The sequence below is a fragment of the Ranitomeya imitator genome, chromosome 4 (genome assembly GCF_032444005.1).
Source record: "Ranitomeya imitator isolate aRanImi1 chromosome 4, aRanImi1.pri, whole genome shotgun sequence".
NCBI classification, from domain to species: domain Eukaryota; kingdom Metazoa; phylum Chordata; class Amphibia; order Anura; family Dendrobatidae; genus Ranitomeya; species Ranitomeya imitator.
This window is the reverse complement of record NC_091285.1, coordinates 343,606,766-343,631,368: the sequence shown is the minus strand read 5'-3', so window position 1 is coordinate 343,631,368 and position 24,603 is coordinate 343,606,766. Positions and strand designations below refer to the sequence as shown.

The 24,603-nt window shown below is 44.2% G+C and overlaps 1 protein-coding gene across 1 annotated transcript in view; it reads left to right on the top strand.

Moving 5' to 3' along the window:
* The window catches only part of TBC1D22A (TBC1 domain family member 22A), an 859,623-nt gene that overhangs the window by 204,099 nt on the left and 630,921 nt on the right, over nt 1–24,603 (top strand). Inside the window, exons 6-7 of the mRNA XM_069764980.1 lie at nt 20,839–20,967; nt 22,798–22,860. Of these exons, the coding sequence (XP_069621081.1) occupies nt 20,839–20,967; nt 22,798–22,860 (192 nt within the window). The remainder of the gene's footprint in view (nt 1–20,838; nt 20,968–22,797; nt 22,861–24,603) is intronic.

Below are 24,603 nucleotides of genomic sequence, written 5' to 3'. Positions count from 1 at the left end.
AAATACATGAGTCAAAATCACCTTCTATATACCAGTAATTGCATGAAAATATAAAGTGACAAGTGCAAATAAGTATACCTATAATGTTAAGTGACACATCAAATATGCATGTGTAAGGCATTACTGCAATATAGGGCCTCAAAGGGGCATTAGATAAAGGCAGTAATGAAACATTTCTATAGTATATAGTTTCAGAGATATATGACCCCGAGGCTACAGGGTCTAGGAGAGGGGAAAAGACAAGAAGTAGGGCGCAGATCTAAGTGCAGATTATTTAGTTCAACTCAATTTTCAAAGGCTAAATTGCTCACCTTTGGTGTGGCTTGTGTTTTAGCGTATCGACCTTTCTGGTCTGAATGAGATGCCTTGTCTCCCTGATATGCAGCTATAGTCTGGATACAACGGATCTCTCAGTCAGGAGACCGTGAAGTTCAGAAAAAAAAAAGGTTCATCCAGTCTGTTCAGCGCTCCCAGGTAACAGGCACCAGGCAGAGGTATTCAGTAATTTATATAAAATAAAAAATAATATATAGAACAACGCGTTTCGGCTATATGCTTATTAAAAATAGCCTTCCTCTGGTATGATATTACTTTATAGGTTGCTAGAGTTATATAGTCTACACAGGTCCACTTGAATAATCAATTATGTTAATTGATCAAGACCTGGTGGTTCTTCATTAGCTTATTTGCTGCTTAGTGGTTTTCAGTATATAGCTTTAACTTATCCGTGTATAAGTTTAAACAGTTAAAATACATGATGAAATATAAATTACAAAAAACACATAAAACCATTAATTAGAATATATACAATAAATGTGGACAAAATTTGTATCTATATCATTATCCATAAATACAATATATATTCAATGATTATCTATATATATAATTGTCTAAGGGTTTTTCCATCTGTCTGTCTGTCTGTCTGTCCTGGAAATCCCGCCTCTCTGATTGGTCGAGGCCGCCAGGCCTCGACCAATCAGCAACGGGCACAGCGACGATGTCATAAAGGACGTAGAAATCCCACGTTTCTGATTCAGCGACGGGCACAGTATCGACGTAGATGTCATAATGGTTGCCATGGTGACGATGATGTCATAAAGGTTGCCTCGACCAATCAGCGACGGGCACAGTCTGCCGCGAATTCTGGAATCATCATTGTCCATATACTACGGGGACGTGCATATTCTAGAATACCCGATGCATTTGAATCGGGCCACAATCTAGTATCTATTATATTATACTTCTAGTCTAATATATAATTGCCTAGAATACTACTTCCTGCAATTTGTGCCAACTTCCTGTCCGGAGCTAATGTGCGGAGCTAATGTCCGGAGCTAATGTCCGGAGATAAGTGACGTCAACAGTGTCCAGTGTCTGATTGGTTGCCGCCTGCTGTGAGCGACCAATCAGAAACGTGCCGTACTGTGACACACTCCGCCCGCCATTTTGGTGTGATTTTTGAATTTTTACCTCACAGCAAGTTTCTACTGCGTGGAGGCGGGCCCAGTGACGTTGCTCTTCAAGCTCCTGCCGAATTTCGTCAAAAAAATGATAATACCATTTACCAAAACTATATATATTTAGTTGTGAAGTGGTTCAGTGACATTTTCACACCAATTTTGAACTTTTGTTTGGTGTTTTCTCCATATACTGCCTATTATTCACTGACTGTTGTACTGAGAGACTGCCGTTTATTAACCTCTTCTTTGCCACATTGGGTATATTGCTCTATTATTTGCCACATAAGGACATTGTCCATTATTGCCCAGCAATTTCTCTGCAATATAAACTGCCTATTTATTAATATCTGCATTCCTGCAAAGAACTATTGCCTATTATTAACTGGCTATTTTCCTACTACCTGACACTGCCTCTTATTAACCTGTTGTTTGCCACCACCACGCTTAAAGCTGTTTAGCTTAGCCAACATGAGCTCTAATAGTAAGGATACTAATGACACAGAGCCCAAAGCTGCTGATGGCGCACGTAAGATTAGGTCTGATAGAAAGTATACTAATAATGCAGAGCAAAAAGACGCCGATGCCGCACGTAAGTGCAAACAGCGTGCTAAGTCTGATGTCTTTCATCCCTCCCCTCATAAGCATGTTCATGGATCCTGTGTAACTGTACCTTAAATAACAAGAATTGTCAAGAGCTGGTGAGTGCAGCCATTTTTTGTTCTTTCTTACTATTATTTATTAATTGTATTATTCCTACATTTGAATAAATAAAGTATATATGGATTCTAGACTCCCGATTCTTTAGAATCGGGCTGCCATCTAGTATAATATAATAATATTTGTCACTTAAATAAGATGATGAAGAAAAGACAAAACGCGCATTGGGGCGGTGGGAACACTATCTAACCTCCGTTTAAACTTGTTTAGTTGTTAACAATGTCCTTCATGTTACAATCATAGATTCCCACATTTTCATAGCATCACTATGTTTAATTTTTGTTAATTTGTCACATTTTACTAATATAATAATAAAGATTGAATATGGCTTAAATATACCCTGGGTGTTTGCGCTTTTTTTCTTACCCGCACTATTGTGCGGATGTTGTTTAGTGAATTTAAAACAAGTATGATTTTTCCATAAAGGTAATTTTTGGTGTCTAATCGATATCACCTGTGCAGATTTGTATGGAAATTGAGTATCTACTTCAGGGTTGGGGAACCTCCGGCCCATGAGTCGTTTATTGCCCGCGTTGTCGTTTTGTCCTGCCCCTGGGCTGATTCCCGGAGATTGCAGTGTCAGCCCTTTAATTGTCACTGACACTGTGTGTACATGCTCGCGCATGCAGTATTTACTACAGGACGGGCATTATGGACGGAGTCTGCGCTTTCCAATGCCACTGACTACCAGCAGCGGAAGCCCCTGCCCCTCCAGTGATGTATATTTGTCCTCAGCCCCTCCAGTGATGTATTTAGGCCCCCAGCCCCTCCTGTGATGTATATACGGTAGGTCCCCAGCCCCTCCAGTGATGTATATATGTCCTCAGCCCCTCCGGTGATGTATTTAGGCCCCTAGCCCCTCCTGTGATGTATATACGGTAGGTTACCAGCCCCTCCTGTGACGTATACACGGTAGGTTGGATTTGGATGGTTCGCCCCAAGCAGTTCCGCCCCCAGCAGTTCGCGCCTGGGTACATTTCGCCACTGCACATTTCGTCCCCAGCATTTGGCCCCAGGATGTTTTGCCCCCGCACATTTCACCACTGCACAATTCGCCCCCAGCAGTTCGCGCCTGGGTACATTTCGCCACCGCACATTTCGTTTCCAGCATTTGTCCCCAAGATGTTTTGCCCACGCACATTTCACCCCCGCACAATTCGCCCCCAGCAGTTCGCCCCTGGGTACATTTCGCCCCACACATTTCTTCCCCAGCATTTGGCCCCCAGATGTTTCGCCCCCAGCAGTTCGCCTCCGGATGTTTGTACCCTTGTGGTTCATGAATTCCTGTCCATCATCAATGTTTCACCCCCGGCAGTTCGCCCCCAGATGTTTGTACCCTTGTGGTTCATGAATTCCTGTCCATCATCAATTGTTCGCCCCCAGCAGTTTGCCCCTGGCAGTTCGCCCCCGGATGTTTGTACCCTCGTGATTCATGAATTTCCGTCCGTCATCAATGTTTCACCCCCGGGAGTTCGCCCCTGGATGTTTGTACCCTGTTTTGCCCCCAGAATTTTGTGTTTGGATGTTTTGCTAGTTTGTCCTTGTGGTTCATCAATTCCCGTCCGTCATTAATCCACATGCCACAAAAGTACTGTACAGAGTGCTGCACTTTTGTGACATGTTAAATCAACTGTTTCCATCTGTTAAGGTACCTTCACACATAACGATATTGTTAACGATATCGTTGCTATTTGTGACGTAGCAACGATATCATTAATGAAATCGTTATGTGTGACAGCGACCAACGATCAGGCCCCTGCTGGGAGATCGTTGGTCGCTGAATAAAGTCCAGAACTTTATTTCGTCGCTGGACTCCCTGGAGACATCGCTGGATCGGCGTGTGTGACACCGATCCAGCGATGTCTTCACTGGTAACCAGGGTAAACATCGGGTAACTAAGCGCAGGGCCGCGCATAGTAACCCGATGTTTACCCTGGTTACCATGCTAAAAGTAAAAAAAAAACAAACACTAGATACTTACCTACAGCCGTCTGTCCTCCAGCGCTGTGCTCTGCACTCTTCCTGTACTGGCTGTGAGCCGGAAAGCAGAGCGGTGACGTCACCGCTCTGCTTTCCGGCTCACAGACAGTACAGGAGGAGTGCAGAGAAGCAGAGCGCAGCGCTGGATGACAGACGGCTGTAGGTAAGTATCTAGTGTTTGTTTTTTTTTACTTTTAGCATGGTAACCAGGGTAAACATCGGGTTACTAAGCGCGGCACTGCGCTTAGTTACCCGAAGTTTACCCTGGTTACCGGCATCGTTGGTCGCTGGAGAGCGGTCTGTGTGACAGCTCTCCAGCGACCAAACAGCGACGCTGCAGCGATCCGGATCGTTGTCGGTATCGCTGCAGCGTCGCTTAATGTGAAGGGGCCTTTAACCACACAACTGATTGCATTATAGTGTCAGATCATTTTGCCCGGAAATTTAATAAGACATTTTCCAAAACTTTTCTAAAACGTTTTTGTGTTACAAAAACATAACACGAAAAAAACTAAAGGGATTAAAAAAATGTGTGAATGAGGTCTGATTTAGGTGGCGAATGTAAACCACTCTAAAATCAAAACATTTTGTGAATTTTTACCTGACCCAACACTGACCTGCATGTTTGCAAGTTTTGTTGCAGATGTAACAATTTTCATGTCAGGTGTCCTGCAAGTTACCTTAGACTAGCTTTTATTCCATCTTTACATCAGAATATAGCAGTGTCTAAAATCTCTACAAAAAGAGAGGTGTACAAGCACAAAAAAATCAGTCAGCATCCACAGCAATTCACTTTCTACAAGTATGAATTGAGTCCTATCCAAACGTGGGAAGAAGAAGTTGGTCTACGAGAATCACATTTACGTATTTTTCAAACGAACGGCTGAAGATGTCCATTCCATCTGGGTGTGTGAAAAACGGTCGACTTGCAAGGGATGTGTTTGGACCAAGGAAGCGGTGAAAGTAACCAATCCCCACAACCACACAGCACAAGCAGCAAGACCTGAAGCAATCCGACTTGTCAATGAGGCGGTCACCAGAGCAAGGACAACACAGGAGACACCACAACAGATTCTCACAGAAGTCATTTCAGGAGCCCATTCTAATGTTGTAGCACTTCTCCCAAAGAAAGCATCACTGAGGAGAACAATACGATTATCAAGGCAACTTGGCAATATTCTAAGGTTGCCCCAAACCCTTGATCAACATGTTATTCCCCAGGAGTTCCAGGAGACCAATATTGATGGCATCCAGCAGCAGTTCCTTCTGCATGACTCTGGTAAGCATTTAACATTTCCATTATGCAGAATAATTGCAAAGTTTATGTTGCATAAATGTGAAAATGCCTCACTTGTTTAGTTGCAGTTTAATTCTCTGCTCAGCTTCAAAGTAGAAGTCCTGCCTTTAATATACAGTGGTCTGCCATGTTCATAAGCAGAGTGGTTACCTTGTCCACCAACCATGATTTGCAGGTATCCAGCCATTGTCAATCACAGCCAGAGGACAAGGTTGTCGCATCAAACCCGCATCACTAGATGTTAATTTTAGTGTAGAATTTTCTGCTATAAATTGGCTGCAGATTGTCTGCTGCAGCTAATTAGTGCATGTGAATGGACCTTTAAAGGGAACCTGTCACCCCGAAAATCCGGGGTGAGGTAAGCCCACCGGCATCAGGGGCTTATCTACAGCATTCTGTAATGCTGTAGATAAGCCCCGATGTAACCTGAAAAGGGAGAAAAAGACGTTATATTATACTCACCCAGGGGCGGTCCCGCTGCTGGTCAGGTCGGATGGGCGTCTCCGGTCCGCTGCGGCGCCTCCTATCTTCTTTCCATGACGTCCTCTTCTGATCTTCAGCCACGGCTCCGGCGCAGGCGTACTTTGCTCTGCCCTGTTGAGGGCAGACAAAGTACTGCAGTGCGCAGGCGCCGGGCCTCTGACCTTTCCGGCGCCTGCGCACTGCAGTACTATCCTCTGCCCTCAAGAGGGCAGAACAAAGTACGCCTGCGCCGGAGCCGTGGCTGAAGATCAGAAGAGGACGTCATGGAAAGAAGATGGGAGGCGCCGCAGCAGACCGGAGACGCCCATCCGACCTGACCAGCAGCGGGACCGCCCCTGGGTGAGTATAATCTAACGTCTTTTTCTCCTTTTTCAGGTTACATCGTGGGCTTATCTACAGCATTACAGAATGGTGTAGATAAGCCCCTGATGCCGGTGGGCTTACCTCACCCTGGATTTTCGGGGTGACAGGTTCCCTTTAAAGGGAACCTGTCACCCAATTTTTGACCTATAAGCTGTGGCCACCGGCATCAGGCGCTTATCTACAGCATTCTGTAATGCATTCTGTAATGCTGTAGATAAGCCCCCGATGTATCCTGAAAGATGAGAAAAAGAGGTTAGATTATACTCACCCAGGGGCGGTCCCGACTCTGTTCTGGTCCGATGGGTGTGCGGTCCGGGGCCTCCCATCTTCTTATGATGACGTTCTCTTCTTGTCTTCGTGCTGCGGCTCCAGCAGAGGCGTACTTTTCCTGCCCTGTTGAGGGCAGAGCAAAGTACTGCAGTGCACAGGTGCCTGGAAACGTCAGAGAGGCCCTGTGCCTGCGCACTGCAGTACAATCTTAATCTACTGGCCCAAAGTAAAGAGTGGTTTGCTGATAGCATTTTTTCCACTACACTATCCCTGTTTAAGCAACTTTATACATATCATGTAGTCCACAGCGGCCTTGTTGTTCCAGTAGTGTACGCCTTACTGATGGACAAGAGCCGTTCAACATACCAGAGATCGCTACAAGAGCTGAAGAACATGCAACCTGGACTGCAGCCACACAACCTGATGTTGGATTTTGAACTAGCTGCAATCCAGGCATTTGAGAATGAACTCCTCAACCTCAAGAAGAACCAGTTGCTTCTTCCACCTATCTAAGTCAGTTTGGCGTAAAGTTCAAAATGAAGGACTCAAGGTGCAATATCAAGGTGACCATGAATTTGCTCGTTGGATACGCATGATACCTGCCCTTGCCTTTCTACCAACACAGAATGTTGTGCCTTCATTTGAAGAGTTAGTGGAAAATTTTGAATTTCCACATGAAACCACACCCATTGCCAACTATTTTGAAGATACCTATATTGGTCAAATGACTCGCGGAGGACGTCAGGCACCTTTGTTTCCAGTTGATCTTTGGAATATGTATGAACGAACATTAAATGATCAACAGCGAACAAATAATAATGTTGAAGGATGGCACCGTAGCTTTCAAGAAACATGTACTCTTTTTCCCAAATATATACCGGTTCATTAACTGTCTGAAACATCAGCAATAGCTCCACAGTTTAGAAATTATTTAGAACATAGCAGGATATCCCACCACTGCAAGAAACAAAAAAAAAAAAAGGCTGCAATTTCAGCAAGGGTTAAATGTTTTGTGCAAGATTTCAGCAATAGAAGCATGATAGATTATCTGAGAGGCATCGCCTACAGCTTTGAATTTTAGTTGGTCATATATTTAGCTGTAAAATAATTCAAACATTAACACCTGCAATTTTCTTTTCTTTCTTCTTTTTCTCTAACCCTTCCCCCTTTATATCATTTATGTTTCTTGTTTAACAGTTTTAATTTATACAGTTAAAGTGTAACTCTAAAAAAAACAAGTTTTGCTATGTTATAGTACCTGTGGCACTAATCATCTTTTCCAATGGAGAACCCCTTCCAGCAACTTCACTTCTGTGTGAAAAGTCCCATCCAAGTTTCAGCAGCAGCTCCATGTGTTGTGCATGATTTCAGTGGCTAATAAGGAGGTTGTTTCGCCTTAGTAGCAGAACTTGTGGATTGACTCAAGGGGGCATGGCTACACGGGACGTGCAACTGTCAGGCCTCTTTCAGACTAGCTGTTTTGCTGGCGATTATCGCCGCAGTTTCAAACCGCGGCGGTAGTCGCCAGCAAAACCACTACATAGCACTCGATTTGCCCTATGCAAGTCAATGGGCTCAAATCGCGCGAAAACTGTGCAGCAAAAGCCGAACGGTTTTCCATTTTAAAACATGTTCTATCTTCCTGGTGATTACCGCCGCGGTTTTAAACTGCTGCGGTAATCGCCAGGAAAACAGCAAGTCTGAAAGAGGCATCAACGTGCTCCCTATAATGTATACAGGGCTGCTGGTTCACAGCCCCCTGCAAAGCTCCCCAAAGCCCCATGTGCTCAGTCCTTTACTGGCTTTACACAGGGAGAAGCCCTCCTCTTGTCCAGGAACTAGCACATGAGGGGAGGGGAAGGGGAACTTTCCAGAGGGCTGTGATCGAACAGCCCTGAATGTATCACAGGAAGCGTGAATCCACCCACAATTTCTGCTACCAAGGGGGCACAACTTCCTTAGTAACCACTGAAATCCTGCAGCACATAGAGCCTGCTGCTGTAACTCGGATGCGACTTTTCACACAAAACTAAATAAAATTTACAAAATATTATATTTAAAAAAATAAACTAAAGCTGCTGGAAGGGGTTCTCCATTGGAAAAGATCAGTGACCCAGGTACTATTACATATCAAAAGTTTTTGGGCTTTTTTTTTAGAGTTGCGCTTTAAATATATTGCTCTACGATGTTGGTTGGTTTGACCAATTATTTATATTTTTCTGTCTGTTTGTAAAGTTACTTATCTAGAAAACTCAGTTTTGGAATTTAAAAAAAACAAACAAAAACACTGTAACTTGATCACATTTATACATCTTAGACCCAAAATATGATTAGTGAGAAATGAACCTGCCAGATTCAGCACCCCCAAACGATCATGTCCATTGAACTCACTGGGTATGGAGACTCAGAGGAGTGGAGGATCTGTCCACTACATCCTCATCACTAACCAGATAGTAAAAATAAAATATATATATATATTATATATATTGCTACTTACCCCTTTGCTGAGGTACCGGAAGACGCGGAGGGTCCTCTTCCATGCACTTCCACATTGTGTGAATAGGTCATCCTACCCAAGGGAATCCCTTTCAGGATTCCTAGCTAGGGATTCCCTTGGTCAAGAAGGCTCTCCACACCGGTCGGGACCTCAGCAAAAGGGAGAGAAGTAATTTTTATTTTCTGATGAGCAAACGCCGAACATTGCCTGTTTGGGGTTGGTGTGGTTGAACCCGAGCAGACAATGTTCGATACAAACCCTGAACTTTCCAGATCGTGTTTGCTCATCACTAGATACAGTATGATATGTAATGGATAACAAAAAGAAGCCATTAAGTGTAACACCACTAGTACATGACAGTAAAATGATGGTCACTTGTCTTAGATCAGGGGTGTCAAACTCATATTCACCTAGGGCCACACCAATTTAATGGTTGTCCCCAAAGGGCCATTTGTTGCTTAAAGACCGAAAGCCCCTGTATAAGGCATGTCACGGTGGATCAGCTCTTTGCCAGGCACTGTCACATCTTTATTAGGACATCCAAAATATACTGTAAAATATAGCAAGTCTTATAGGTGAATGCAGACAGAGAGTGTAGATTACGCGTTTCGATCTAACCGATCTTACTCATGTCTCACTCATGGAGACTTGAGTAAGAATGGTTAGATCGAAATGCGTAGTCTACACTCTCTGTCTGCATTCACCTATAAGTAAGGACTTGCTATATTTTATTTTTTGCATGTACTAATAAAGCCTTTCAAGTTTTAAGAAGCTGGAATCTACACCTACTTTCTTCATGCATGCTGTTTCACGTCTGGCTCAGGACGGAGATTCCCGTGCTTCACAGGTCTGTCAGTGAGCTGGCTGAGGTTGTTTAAGCCGCATTTCTTATCTTACTGTCACATCTTCCCTGGATCTCACTGAAATCATGGAGAGCTATGGCTACAGCTTCCATTCACTTGTCATTGTCGTTGGTGCTGAAAGTTGCTGATAAACAGCTGGTTCAATGCAGAATACAACTGGACCCTATTCTTGGCCTAATCTGAGGAATGAGTATCTATAGAAAAACGGATCCTAAAGCGAGAATACCACTTTTATCTGCTGCTCCATTCTTTTGTGTTCTGGCAGAGTGTTCTGTGAGGGCTAATCCCAAAACCCCCATCTGAAGACCTGATAAAGAGGTTCTGTAGAAGCTGGTTAACCACCACTTTAGTTCAGCAAAGCCAATATCTCAGTTCTGCAGAGATGGTTGGTGGGATTAACCCTATAGTCAGTTAACAATCCCCCTGCTTCCATACATAGCCTGCATTAAAGGGGTATTCTCATGCCGAATGGGGAAAATCAAAATAAGGCAACATGCTTCAGCAATCATGTTGCAGTAATCATGCTGCCGATCTTCCCCTCCTGGCACTTACCTAGAGGTCTTCTTCTCATCTTTGCCTAATTTTCTCCTGGCTGTGTGGACAGGCGATGGCCATTCTGGATCCGCAGGCCACCATGAGTCTTAGTGACAGGAGATAGAAGAAAAAGCCGGTCATAGGAGTGCAGAAAAAAGGACTGTGACACCAGGTTGAGTTGAGCCGTCTTCTTCAGGTGTACTGCCTGAAGAAGACGGTGTATGCCGTTAAAATGCGTTGTGGCTCAACTCAACGCGTTGTGGCTCAACTCATCCTGGTGTCAGAGTCCTTTTTTCTACGCTCCTAGGACCGGCTTTTTCTTCTATAACCTGTTATTATATCCTCTATTGGGGGTGCCCGGCTGGAGCTGCGGGGACTCTGCTGTCTACCTTCCCCTTCCTTGGACTACTCCCAGCGCTCTACTTACAAACCGCCAACTATTGATATATATATGCAATTCCTTGGTGACAGGAGAGGCATCCTGCCCTCTGGATTGACTGATGAATGGGGCAGGAAGGACGTCATGTCAGTGAGCGGTCTGGGGACATTCAGCCTCACTGCTGCGGCATTCATCATGCTTCATGGATCAGTGATCCAGTGAAGATGAAAAAACAGCCAGAAGCAGAAGACCTCACGGGGAACTGCTAGACTGCACTCCGTGACCCAAGGAGCTGCAGCTGCGACAGGTAAGTATGTCCATTTTTTTTTGTTCTAGGGTGATACTACTCCTTTAAGGCCAGCCAGAAGAGACACTGGGTGAGCTGCTGAAAAGGCAGCCACAGGAATCCCCAGCAACTGGGGTCCTGTATATTTTACCCCAGGAATGTTCAGCCCTAGATGTTTTGTTCCCTGCATGTTGACCCCAAAAGTTGAGCGTGAAACATCTGGGGTAAAAATGTTAGGTGCGAAACATCAGATGGCGACACATCCAGGGACAAAATGCTGTAGGAGAAACATTCGGGGGTGAAACATCTGGGGGCGAACTGCTTTGGGAAAAACATTGATGACGGATGGAAATTCATGAACCACAAGGGTACAAACATCCAGGGGCGAACTGCTGGGGGTGAAACATTGATGACGGACGGGAATTCATGAACCACAAAGGGTACAAACATCCGGGTGCAAACTTCTGGGGGCGAAACATTGATGATGGAAAGGAATTCATGAACCACAAGGGTACAAACATCTGGGGGTGAACTGCCGGGGGCCAACGGCTGGGGGCGAAATATTGATGATGGACGGGAATTCATGAACCACAAGGGTACAAACATCCGGGGGCCAAATGCTGGGGAAACCTCCACGGGTGAACTGTCGGGGGCAAAGCATCCTGGGGCCAAATGCTGGGGATGAAATCTGCGGGAGCGAAATGTACCCAGGGGCAAACTGCTGGGGGCAAACTGCTGGGGGTGAAATGTGCAGATGCGAAACATCCTGGGGGCCAAATGCTGGGGACGAAATGTGCCAGGGCGAAATGTACCCAGGGACGAACTGCTGGGAGCAAACTACTGGGGGCGAACTGCTGGGTGCGAAACATCCTAGAACCACGGTAGGTCCCCAGCCCCTCCTGTGATGTTTATACGGTAGGTCCCCAGCCCCTCCTGTGATGTATATACGGTAGATCCCCAGCCCCTCTTGTGATGTATATACGGTAGGTCACCAACCCCTCCAGTGATGTATATACGGTATGTCCCCAGCCCCTCCTGTGATGTATATACGGTAAGTCCCCAGCCCCTCCAGTGATGTATATACGGTAGGTCCCCAGCCCCTCCTGTGATGTTTATACGGTAGGTCCCCAGCCCCTCCTGTGATGTATATACGGTAGATCCCCAGCCCCTCTTGTGATGTATATACGGTAGGTCACCAACCCCTCCAGTGATGTATATACGGTATGTCCCCAGCCCCTCCTGTGATGTATATACGGTAAGTCCCCAGCCCCTCCAGTGATGTATATACGGTAGGTCCCCAGCCCCTCCTGTGATGTATATACGGTAAGTCCCCAGCCCCTCCAGTGATGTATATACGGTAAGTCCCCAGCCCCTCCTGTGATGTATATACGGTAGGTCCCCAGGCCATCCTGTGATGTATATACGGTAGGTCCCCAGCCCCTTCTGTGATGTATATACGGTAGGTCCCCACCCCCTCCTGTGATGTATATAAGGTAGGTCCCCAGGCCATCCTGTGATGTATATACGGTAGGTCCCCGCCCCTCCTGTGATGTATATACGGTAGGTCCCCAGCCCCTACTGTGACGTGTATTCGGTAGGTCCCCAGCTCCTCCTGTGATGTGTATATACAGTAGGTCACCAGCCCCTCCTGTGTATACGGTAGGTCAGAAAAAGAGAAAAGAATTCCAGCTCGACGAGGCAGTGAAAAGTAAAAACTAGGTACTTTATTCACTTCATGTAAGAAGCAGAGGATAAAACATCAGCACAATATAGATTAAAAACACTATCAGTGTTTGATGTATATATGGTAGGTCCCCTGCCCCTCCTGTAATGTATGTACTTCCTGAGTTCTATAAATGCAACATGAGCAGTGTTTTACCCTTATGACAGTGATGGCAAACCTTTTAGAGACAGAGTGCCCAAACGGCAACCCAAAACACACTTATTTATCACAAAGTGCCAACACGGCAGTTAACCTGGGGCTGAAGCAGACATTACAGAAGACTTGAAAAATACATAAAAAAATACACACTGCCCCTTTGCAAAATATATACACACACACTCCCCCTCTGCAAAATACACATGCACACTGCGCTTCTGCACAATATGTACACATGCACACTGTCCAACTGAATAAAGCAGCCCCGCATCCCCACATTGCTTCTGTCACAGCTGCGCCTCCCTTCACATTGGATACATTTGATGTTCGGCGCCTCCTGGAACTCTTACCAGTGCCTGTTTGTCTCTGCTCCTCTATGGCCCCGGAGCAGGCAGAAGTGTGAAGCGGTCAGTAACATGAGGACATCATCACACTGCTGCATGTCGGACCTGGGGCTGACAGGCACTCCTCTGCCCAGTCCTGGCGCAGCATTGTTCACATGTATTTGCGTCTTTTAGGTGCAAATACATTTGACCAAGGGAAGGGAGCGGCGTGTGTACGGCGGCGGGCCTGGCGTGCGTGCCCACAGAGAGGGTTCGCCACCACTGCCCTATCGGAAGATCTGCAGTGTAATACACGTCTGCGGTCAGAACTTACTGTTGCAAGTTCTTTTCCAAATTCATCACAAAGGGTTGTCTGTGCTCAGCAATGATGGAAATCTGGAGAAGCAGTTGTGAGACGTGACAGTTTGGCAGACGCGGTACTGATTAAGGTACGCGTCTCTGACTGGGGAGCACTTATAGACAGCTGCACGTAAAGGTGGTCTGTGCCAGTTCCCCCCTAGCATCACTCCCCCCTTAGTGATGCACTAATTGGAAGACCCCCAGCCGGCCAGTGGGCACTAGAGGGGAGGGGTCCTACGGCCACTCCTACAGGGGTTAAATCCAGGTGTCCGGCCGGAAACTTTCTCTTTCACTCCCGGCAGGACACCTGGAAGCTTTTGTCCCACCCACCCTCCCTTTTAAAGGCTAATGGTTAAACTAACCCACAGGAGAATGTAAATGTGTGAATTATGTTGTAATTTAAAAAAAAAAAAAAAAAAAAAAAAATTTTTGTCATGCATGTTGATATAACTAACCCTGGTAACCTTTATCAAGTCACAGCGGAAAAAGCGGAGGAGGGCAGAGGTCGTAACCGCTCGTTAGGCCAATTCCCCTGTCGATCACGGACAGGAGCTCGGCGCGAGCCGCTCGTTACGATATGTAATTGCCCTTTCTCTGCTTATTTAATTAATAAACTGTGACCGACCTGTTCAACCCACCTAGGACTGTGTGTGTTTCATTACGGGATTGATGGGAGGGGGGAAGGCACTGGTTACGACACCCAGGTCTCCACAGTCAAGTCATTGTGTGACTAAATACAGCAGGATAAATATTGTATGGCTCCTGCAGAATGGTCTAAATATCCCAATAGTCCTGGCAGAATTAAGGTTCCCCACCGCTGCTGTTCTTGGATCCAAAGTAGTAATGTTAGTTGTATGTACAGGTCAATAACATATGATGGGTTGAATAATAATTCTGCATCTACCAGCGAGCGTTACGTACCCCAGAATGTATAATGCCACAGTGTAAAGTGGCAGTGTAAATATTCCTAACAGCGACCCGTGAGCTTATTATGAGACACATGGGGGCCTTTCCTTAATTCACCGGGAGAGCTGCAAAGGTCACCTGACAATCTAATGAACGGACTCATCGGGTATTAGCGTTTCTACCTGTCTTGTGTTATTTATTCCAGAAGTCTATGAATGCAGCGAACATCTGTTCAACATTTTTAAAGGCTAATTAAGTTGAACATTGAAACAATATGCCTTAAATTTCCTCAGTTATAGGACATACAAAAAGGCATTTGTGAAGTTGATGAATCCACTTTCTTCCGAGACCGTGTCTCTTATTGGAGCTCTGCTGCTCTTTATATGAGCCGTGGAAAATGTTCCTGTACGATCTAAACGAGGCAAACTCATAATAAATGCCCGCTTCTTCAGCCTAAATAGGAATGCGTTGATGTCTGCTTTCTGCGGTATTGCAGAACAATTATTCTCTTAAGAAAATATTGTCTTACACAAGATACGTGATCGGAATATGCGCCGTGCCGGCCGGAGGACCCATAGCAGCATGCTACTCGAGCAAACATTTCCTCCTATCTAACTTTTTATACCCCTTGCACAATTAATTATGAAGAGATACAAAGCTTGACTGGTTAAGGCATTTAGCCTACCGCGTTCATATTCAAGCTCAAGATTTTACCATGTTCCATAAACTACAAGAGCTGCAACTGTGTGTTGCCTACAAAGTGCTTCTGCTCACTGAGATAGAAAGAGCGCTGCAGTTATTGTAATAAAACACGCTGAGCGCCTTGAAATTTTGTATTCTTAAATGGTTAATAATGGAAAGTGCCTGAATGGAAAATGAAACATTTACACATAAAAACACATCAGTTAGCAACACTCCTGACAGTAAGAATACCAAACCAGAAGCGGCAACTGCTAGAGAGAATTGTGCCTTTCATTACCGGTAGTGATGAGCGAACGCGCTCAGATACGGTGTTATCCGAGCATGCCTGTGTGCTAACCAAGTGTCTTCGGCGTGCTCGCAGGTTCAACACATACAAGGATTGCCTGTTTGTTAGACAATCCACAGCCACAAGAAATGCAAGTGCGAGGTCCCGAGCATATTATTCCAGCGCTCCGAAGACACTTGGTTAGCACCCGAGCATGTTTGCTCATCACTAACTAATTACCAGGTTATCTTCTTTGCTAGCTTTCAATCATATGGCACATGCCAATCATATGTAGCTGATATTCAGAATAGAACCAGAAGCCGTGTAACAACATGAAGCAGACTACATTTCTCTGCTGTCTGAAAAGACTCACACCTTCAGAAAAACAGCACAAGCTGGGTCCACTCTGTTCATGTTTAGCAGTCTGTGGCTCAGTTGGGAGTTCGTCTGAATCCCCTCTTTATGGGCATGCAGCTGGAATCCCTGGACGCACTGCAGAAGTGGGAAAAAAAAACAAAACATAAAAAAAACAGATGTGAGTGAAGCAACTTCTTCGACCTCACTTAGTATGACAAGAGGTGGAAAGACAGTCTGCAGTGGTTGTGACAGCTTTCCTAATGTTACCATAAAAACAGGCAGGATTATAGGTAAACCTGTAAACTCATACATACATACATACATACATACATACATACATACATACATACATACAATGTGTGTGTAGATCAGGAGCTACAACCCAGAACATTGCTAACAGAGAGACATTGATGGAGCTTTGATGACAGTACATGAGTTTACATGACATTTTAGCCACATGACCCTGTTCACATGACGTTTTAGCCACAAGTTAGTATCTCAGTTAGCACTTCTGTCTGAAGCCCTGAAAAACAGGATTCGGGTACCCGCTGACAAGACATTGACTTTAATGAAACAGATGGAGTCACATTCTATGACTAAGGGTTTCCAGAAACGCATCAGTATGGGCACTTTCTCTTAATTGTCTGTACTATCCGCTTTTTAAACTTTGAAATAAAGATCAGAACTTTATATCAAAAATAGCCACATGGATCCTTCTTCCTTTTTTTTCCATTTTGTACTTGGTCTGCACCAAATTTCTGCAAAGTCCACATTTTTCAGCCGGGCACAAAAATGTACCGTTGGTGACCACATTTTTGTTCCCACCTCAAGAAGGTGGACTCTGCAGCAACTGAGGTCAGACAGACCATACATTTACTTCACCTGGTTCATTCAGCAGATACACATGAATCTCCATTTTAGGGCTTCAGACAGAAGCCCCGATGGAGCCACTGATGTGTGGCTAAAACATGATGTGACCCCGGCATTAGTTGTATACATTTTTAAATACACTTACATACTTTTTTTGAACTGGACAAAAAATGTTCTACAGTCCCCCAAATAATGGAGGTGCAAAATATTAAGACTTTGTTAAGCGTGTTTAAGACCTTATCTTGTTTGTTATTGGAGTTTGCCGTGTTAGAAAATTCAAGGGTTCCTTTCAAATTTAGCTAATGACGGGGTGTCCAGCTGTTACCAGTAATATGTGGACTAATCAGCAGCAAATGTTTTGTTTGTCCACAAGAACAACACAAAGACAATGATAAATTGCATAGTGTGGACCAAATCAGTGGCCCACACTGTGCAAAATGGCATAAAGCCTTTTCTAAACTGGAGCAGAGTCGTCTTCTTCCTAGGTTCCCTCTCTTTGATTCTTGACTTTTTAATGGGAAAAATTCAGGACCATCAGCAGACTGCAAATAAGCACCATTTTTGCATCCAATACTGTGATTCTTTTAGAAGAAAGTGCCATTCCATTCTGTGTTGTGAGCAGAGCCTGAACATGGGCTGTGGAGACTCCTCTATATTTCCACCCTCTGGCTGTGACTTCACTTCTGACCTCTTCATATTTGGCCAGTAGTTACTAGCGGAGGTGGGCCCTGTGCAGGCAGTTTTATGCTTTTGTCAATGCTTCTCCATGCATTCGGGCCATTAATATGGAGACCTATGTCTGCTCAGTGGCTGCACAGGCTTCCGGGGTGATGGGAAAGGAGCATGCTAGGAGGACATGCTAGAAGGACTGCTAGTATTGATGGCATTAGATCACTAATCCTAGAGGAATGCTGGGATTAGACAGGTCAGGTTAATCCTTCTTCAGACACTGGGAGAAAAAAAACCTAAAAAAAAAAGAAAATAAGGCAATAAAATAAGATTGAAATAAAAATAAAATCTACCACCTTCTCCCAACCTACCCCACCATCACAAATTTTTCTGTGATATGAATGCATTTTACATTGAGGCTTCACGGAATACGTGTTGGATATTGCCTGTGACCAGCTTTTGGTTCTGCAGCCGTGTCTTTATCTGCCCTTAGTCCTACTATAAACCTTTTGGTACACAGATGCTTCTGTCCCATTTACCCTCTGTTCAGTTCTGCATTGGAGGTTCTTTTGCAAATTGTGCCAAAAATACCAAATATTATTTAGGCAGACAGAAATGTTAGCAAATATTAATTAAGCAGACAGAAACTCGACTTCATTATAGTCAGTAGAGTCTGTCGGGCATTGTTGGTGTCCGTCATGAGACGGATCCGGCACTACCATTCATTGTTTTAATTGTTCAGCTCCTTTGATAAAACATCTCAATTGAAATTGCGAACACCGGTGTGAACAGACCAGGTAGCCAGCTCTCCTTCACTATAAACCCTGCTAGTGCACTTAATCAATATGTCGCTGTCACTGTTCTCATCTGATGTAGAAGATCTGAAAGAAATAGCTCCCCAAATGCAGGCTTGTCCCTCAGTATCCATGATGGTTGGAATCTAGTCCATAACCTATAAACTGGTGGTCTGTTCAGCACTTGGACAGCTCTGAAGATCCATCCTAGTTTTACATGGCTCACTTTGTTCACATGTGGGTGGGGGACTGGTTGCTGCAGTCCTTGTAATTATGGGTGATGTTCAAGGGTCTTCATCTACCACTTATGTTATAGAGCAGGGGTCCCCAACCTGCGACTCAGGAGCCACTTGTGGCCCACGAGCTAAAGAACTTTGGCTCTCGACCGACTGCCAGGTTCCTACATTAACACAAGGTCTAGCAAACCACCTATGAAGGGAAGGTCTCCAGATGGTGACTTTGGGTAGCAGATCAGAATGTGTACATACCTGCTGAGATACCATATTTCAAATTGCAGATAGGATGATACTGTTTAGAGGGGAACTTGAAGCTAAATGCAATAGTTTGGAGAGTGTGCTTGATACAATGAGGGTAAAGTATGGGAACCCTTGTAATCACACAACCTATACTGGATGGGGCACAATGTCCGAGTATGCTTTCGGTGGAAAAGCTTTGGCTGTCACTATACCGGGTAATGATGGCCCCTGACTGTCTACTAGGGAGAGGGGCTATGGAGGTGGCTCGAGACCATCTCTCAGCTGACTGTGGCTCTCCAAGTAAGGAAGGTTGAGGACCCCTATTACCGAGAGTGTGGGTTAAGGGAGTCCACCTCTGCTACTAAACATGGGGAGCGTATGTACTGTACGATGGTGTCCACGTAAGTGTTAAATGTGCATGTGAATGCATCCATATTTGCAGATTGAATGGGAGTGCATCCATGTGTGTTGTAGGAATTCATGTGTGCTCACCCCTGGATGTAGTGAGTATTCTGCATAGGGCATCAATGGTTAGCACTATAAAAGGGATATTGAGGCTCAAATATTGGAGCGTGAATAAGTTTAAAGCAGATCTGTCTCTTTATAATTGCCTCCCAGTTTTAAAGGGAACCTGTCAGGAGCATTGTGCACAGTCACCTACAGACAGTGTCACGTTGGCGTTGTTATACTGAACAAAATGATGCCTTGGTTGGTGAAATCAGTCTTGTGGTTGTTTAATCCTTATTTTCAGTTAATGATATGCCCATGCTCCTGGGCGGCCTATGGGGGTGGGGGCCTTCATGTGGTGGTCTGATTATGTATTCATGTGTATGGCTTCTAACCGGTCACTGATCCCTCGCTGACCAGCCCCTTAGTTTACATACTGAGTATTATATATATCTTGGGGGGAAAAAAACCCTTCTGCAGGCACTGATGATGGCACCTGCGCTGCAGCATGATCGCATATGTAATGAATCATATACACATTTGTTTTATATAATCCTGAAGGTCTTACAAAAAAAAATAAAAAATGGTGTTGCCATCTTGGAGAATTTTTTTTTTCTCTAGCAAGATTGCGCCGCCCGTGTAGTAGCAGCAGCTATGCGATCATGCTGTAGCACAAGTGTCACCACCAATGTTTGCCTACAGAAAGTTTTTTTTTTTCAAGATATATATCATATTCTTTATGTAAACTAGGGTGCAGGTCACTGAGGGATCAGCAACCTGTCAGAAGCCATGAGGACCCCCCACCACCCCGGAACACGAGCATATCTAACTCAAAACTGAAAATAAAGATTACACAACAACCACAAGATGGACTTCATCGACCAAGGTATCATTGTAATCAGTATAACAGCGCCGACCTGACTCTGCCTGTAGGTTACTGTGCACAATCCTGCTGACAGGTTCCCTTTAAGAGAATAATTTGACTGATGGGTCAGGGGGTGATTCTGGCTGCCAAACTCCTATAAATAAGCGTGTTGGCACATACTAATGAGATGCCACCACCTGTTGGAAGAGGGCAACCCACCACTTTTGCTATCCCCTTTTGTTTTGATGTATTAGCGCGTGATTTATGGCCAATGGAACTTCCCATCAAGAGTTGTACAATTACGGTAAGTAAGTCCACCAAATGAGCATCTCTCCTTATGAGTGATGGAATTGTGCTATAATGTATGGGAAACATGGCAGCTGTAACTAGTAAGGGATAAAGCCGGTCCTGGTTGCGGGGTTTGGATCAGGCTAGTGCTACTTCTAGAAGATGTATGATGGGGATGGTTGTGTGCTTTACAACAGTTTATTTTTATGGCGTTTTAAACTTTCTTATTGCAGCCATCCTGCTAAAGGTCAGAGAAGACATCTCCGCTTCTTGTCTTGTGTATAAACACTGTGTTTTCCTCGAAGTCTACCATGGACAGCGGTCCTGTACTCTGACATTTGTCACAATCGGAGCGGTACTGGATCTGTTGGTTTTGCATTTATTGGCACAAACATCTGAAATACAATTGTATCCGCTTTCTATTGGTGACCGCTTCACTGTTTGTGTCAGGGGGAATTATTATTTATTCCTAAACGTTCACATTCTCTTGTGTTTCTTTATATATCAGGGCTATCTCCCAGCAAATGTGGAAAGAAGGGATGGCACACTGAAAAGAAAGCAGAAGGAGTATTATGCCTTTATAGAACAGTACTACAACTCCAGGAACGATGAAGCAAATCAAAGCACATACAGACAGGTAAATATTTCATAGTACCTGAGAATACCTCTTATGCAGAAGTAATGAAATCAAAGCAAATATTTGACGATACAAATCAGTTGTATTGTTAAAGGGGTATTCAAACCTCCAAGATCCTATCCCAGTATTTAGTGGGTGTAAAAATATTAGCAAATCGCTCCAATTAGAAATGTATAGTTCTTCTGATTCACTAGGTCGCTTACTCCATGTTCCGGGCATTGCAGTAGCTTAGGTATCCATGGTTACGTCCACTAATATAATGACAGTTAGCTCTTAGAGGTTGTGACTGTGGATACATAACCTATTGCAATGCCCTGCACATTGGGTAAGCGATATAGCGAATCAGAAGAACTATACTACATTTCTAATTGAAGGTTTTTGCAATATTATTATTACACGTACTACATATTGTGATGGGACCTTTGAGATGGGAGATACCGGTTTATAAACCCCGGCTCCCTTTTCTAGCATTCCCAGAAGTCACATGATCCTGATGTAAACTGATGTTAAACATGGAGCATGACATTTATTAAAGTTTTTAAGTCAAAACTAACTGACCGAAAGACCTAAATGCATTTGAAAAGAATGTCACCAGATTTTTGCTACCCTTTCCCCCCATCAGAGTGCAGCTTGTAGGGCCAGAGACCGTGATTCCAGCTATGTATCATTTTGCTTGTTGCTGCAATTTTGATTAAAAACTTTATTTTCTGCAGATCTGAAAGTTCTTGGAATCCTGAGCTCAGTATAGCCTTGCCGACACCACTGATTGGCCGCTTCTTAGGTTTACTGTGCATAGGCAGAAAGCTGCCAATCAGTCGTGGGGGTGAGGTTATTCATAGCTTATGAATATGGAGGACTAAATGGCAACAGCACTACTTGTCCTCTACTGGTAATCTCCTGCTCTATACAGTGTTTTTTATCATAACCACCCTAAGCAGCCCAGTAAGTGACACATCGCTGGAAAACTGGTTTCCGCCCTTACATTATGCTGCACTCAGATTAGATTGCAATAAATCTAGTGACCGATTCTGTTTAGTATTTTGTTGAACAAAACGGCACCTTGCATCCCTGCCGCCTTCCCTGAATTAGCTGTATGCTCGGCCTGCGGAAGGTCACTATGCCGCATTCATATTTGTAAGCTGGTGGCTATCTTATGCACAGATTTTGTCACATTTTACAATACCAGCACAGTTGATAAGTTCCAATTTAACTTAATCCAAATGTACTTTTGTTGCTTTTTTTTGCTTTTTTTATGGCTTTTATATTTGTAGTTTGTCGGTTTTCATTGCAGAATTTTGGTGCCTATTTTGCCTATTCAATTCAAAGGGGACCTTGATTTGGCAGGTTAAACCATTAGTCTGGCATTGATTTGTTGTAACTTTTATATATGATAGGATAAAGCCGACCTTTTACCTTTTTATGTAATGACCCCCTCCCCCATTTATTCATGATATCTTGTATACTAATTGGTTAATTGCAGCTCATGAATGCTACGATTCCATGCTACTGTCCCACAGCTGTTGTAGCCATAAGCAGGGCTTACTGTTTCCATTTAAGCATCTTATTCAGAGGACTCCAAGTGCCCTTCAACTCTTTCTCATCTGTTATACAGGAGTCAACAGAGGACTTGTAAATATGCAAATGTATTACCGCAATAGAAATGGAAAGCATGGACATGTCTTGTTGTCTAAATGAATTGTTAATGCAAAAGGCAGTTGAGGGTTTAGTAATAAAACGGAATTGTTAAAGAGAAAGTGCTTGTGAAAATGGAAACCTATGTGGTTAAATGCCAAAGCTGTTTCCAAAACCTGCTGTGTTCTGTGCTTGCAGATTCGGATAGATATTCCTAGGATGAGTCCAGAGACATTGATTCTTCAGCCGGTCGTAACTGAGGTAAGTTCTGGTCACCTTGCATGTACCCTCCGCTCAGGGCCTGGCATCATTTAGTTACTTGCCCTCTGCGTCATGCTTGGTCCTTTGTGCTGCCCAGAGTATCGGGTGAGGACCACAAAGTTAGCTACAGACACCGTTTTTGTGGTCAGAGATCGCTTTTTTGTCGCTGCTATATAGCAGTGTAATGCAGTAAAATGGAGTTGTGACTCACAAGTCACTGAGACAATAAAGTCACTAAATATCTCCTACTTTTTGTGACTTGTTTTGGTGAGATACTCTGCAGGTTTCAATGTGACGCCATTCGCCTACATTACACGGGCACAGCATCTTTTTCTCCCCCATCCAGGTATATATGCCCCTCACATCCTGATAAATATGTTCCCATCCAGGTATATAGAATCTAGAATATATGGCCCCCCAACCTGGAATACAACCTTCATCCTGGTATATATGGCACCCATCCTGGTATACATGGCTCCCCTTTCCTGGTATACATGGCTCCCCCTTCCTGGTACACATGGCAATGGCTCACATCCTGCTATACATGGCACCCTTCACGCTGCACACAGAATAAAATAAAAGATCCTGCTTGGCTTCCCTGCGATCCGTTGTAGCGTGGTGTCCTGTGTTGGTGCCGGCAGCTGATTTAAGCATGAAACAACGCATGACGTCACTGCCATGTGCTCCCAGATGCCGAGGTCAGCTGCTGGAATATTCACTGCTCCGTACGCAGTGTGGAACGGTGAATATTCATTTTCTTTAATGGCGGGCACGTGATCGCCCAGCCGCTGCAGGAAGCCGGCGGCTAACAGTCAGTGTGTCATCTATTAAAGAAGATGAATATTCACTGCTCTCCACTCCCTTATTCCCGCCCACCTCTCAGCCCCAGCTTTAGTACATAGAGGTGGGAGTGACTATGGGCACGGGGAGCAGTGCATATTCATTTTCTTTAACAACTGCCTCCTGTGACTAGTTCCTCTACCGCTCCTCCTCATCCACAGCTACAGCTGGACTAAGGTACATCAGAACTATAAGACGCACACCCCTCACCTTTCTCCAAAATTTTGGAGGAAAAAGGTGCATCTTATAGTCCGAAAAATACAGTATACGTGTCACTGACATCTTTATATCTATCAGTTCTGTGTGGATATATCTATTCTATCCTATTCTGTCAGGTCACACTGTGATTTTACTGTACTTGGCATATGAAATGTCGAGTTTTCAAGGACATAAGTGTAAAAATCAGACGGCATGCGCATGGTCCGAGTGCAATACGATTTTTTTTCTTGCACCCATTGACTTGCACTGGCAAGTCTCGTTCGATGTACAGCTCTGGCAAATATTAAGAGGCCACCACCACATCAAAACCCTGTCACGGGCAGCCCAATCTCCAGACCTGAACCCAAATAAAAACCTCTGGAATGTAATCAAGAGGATGATGGATAGTCACAAGCCATCAAACAAAGAAGAACTGCTTACATTTTTGTGCCAGAAACAGTGTGAGAGACTGGTGGAAAGCATGCCAAGACGCATGAAAGCTGTGATTAAAAATCATGGTTATTCCACAAAATATTGATTTCTGAACACTTCCTGAGTTATAACATTAGTATTGTTGTTTCTAAATGATTATGAACTTGTTTTCTTTGCATTATTTGAGGTCTGAAAGCACTTCTTTTTTTTTTTTTTTTTTATTTGACCATTTCTCCTTTTCAGAAAAAAAATACACATTTATTGCTTGGAATT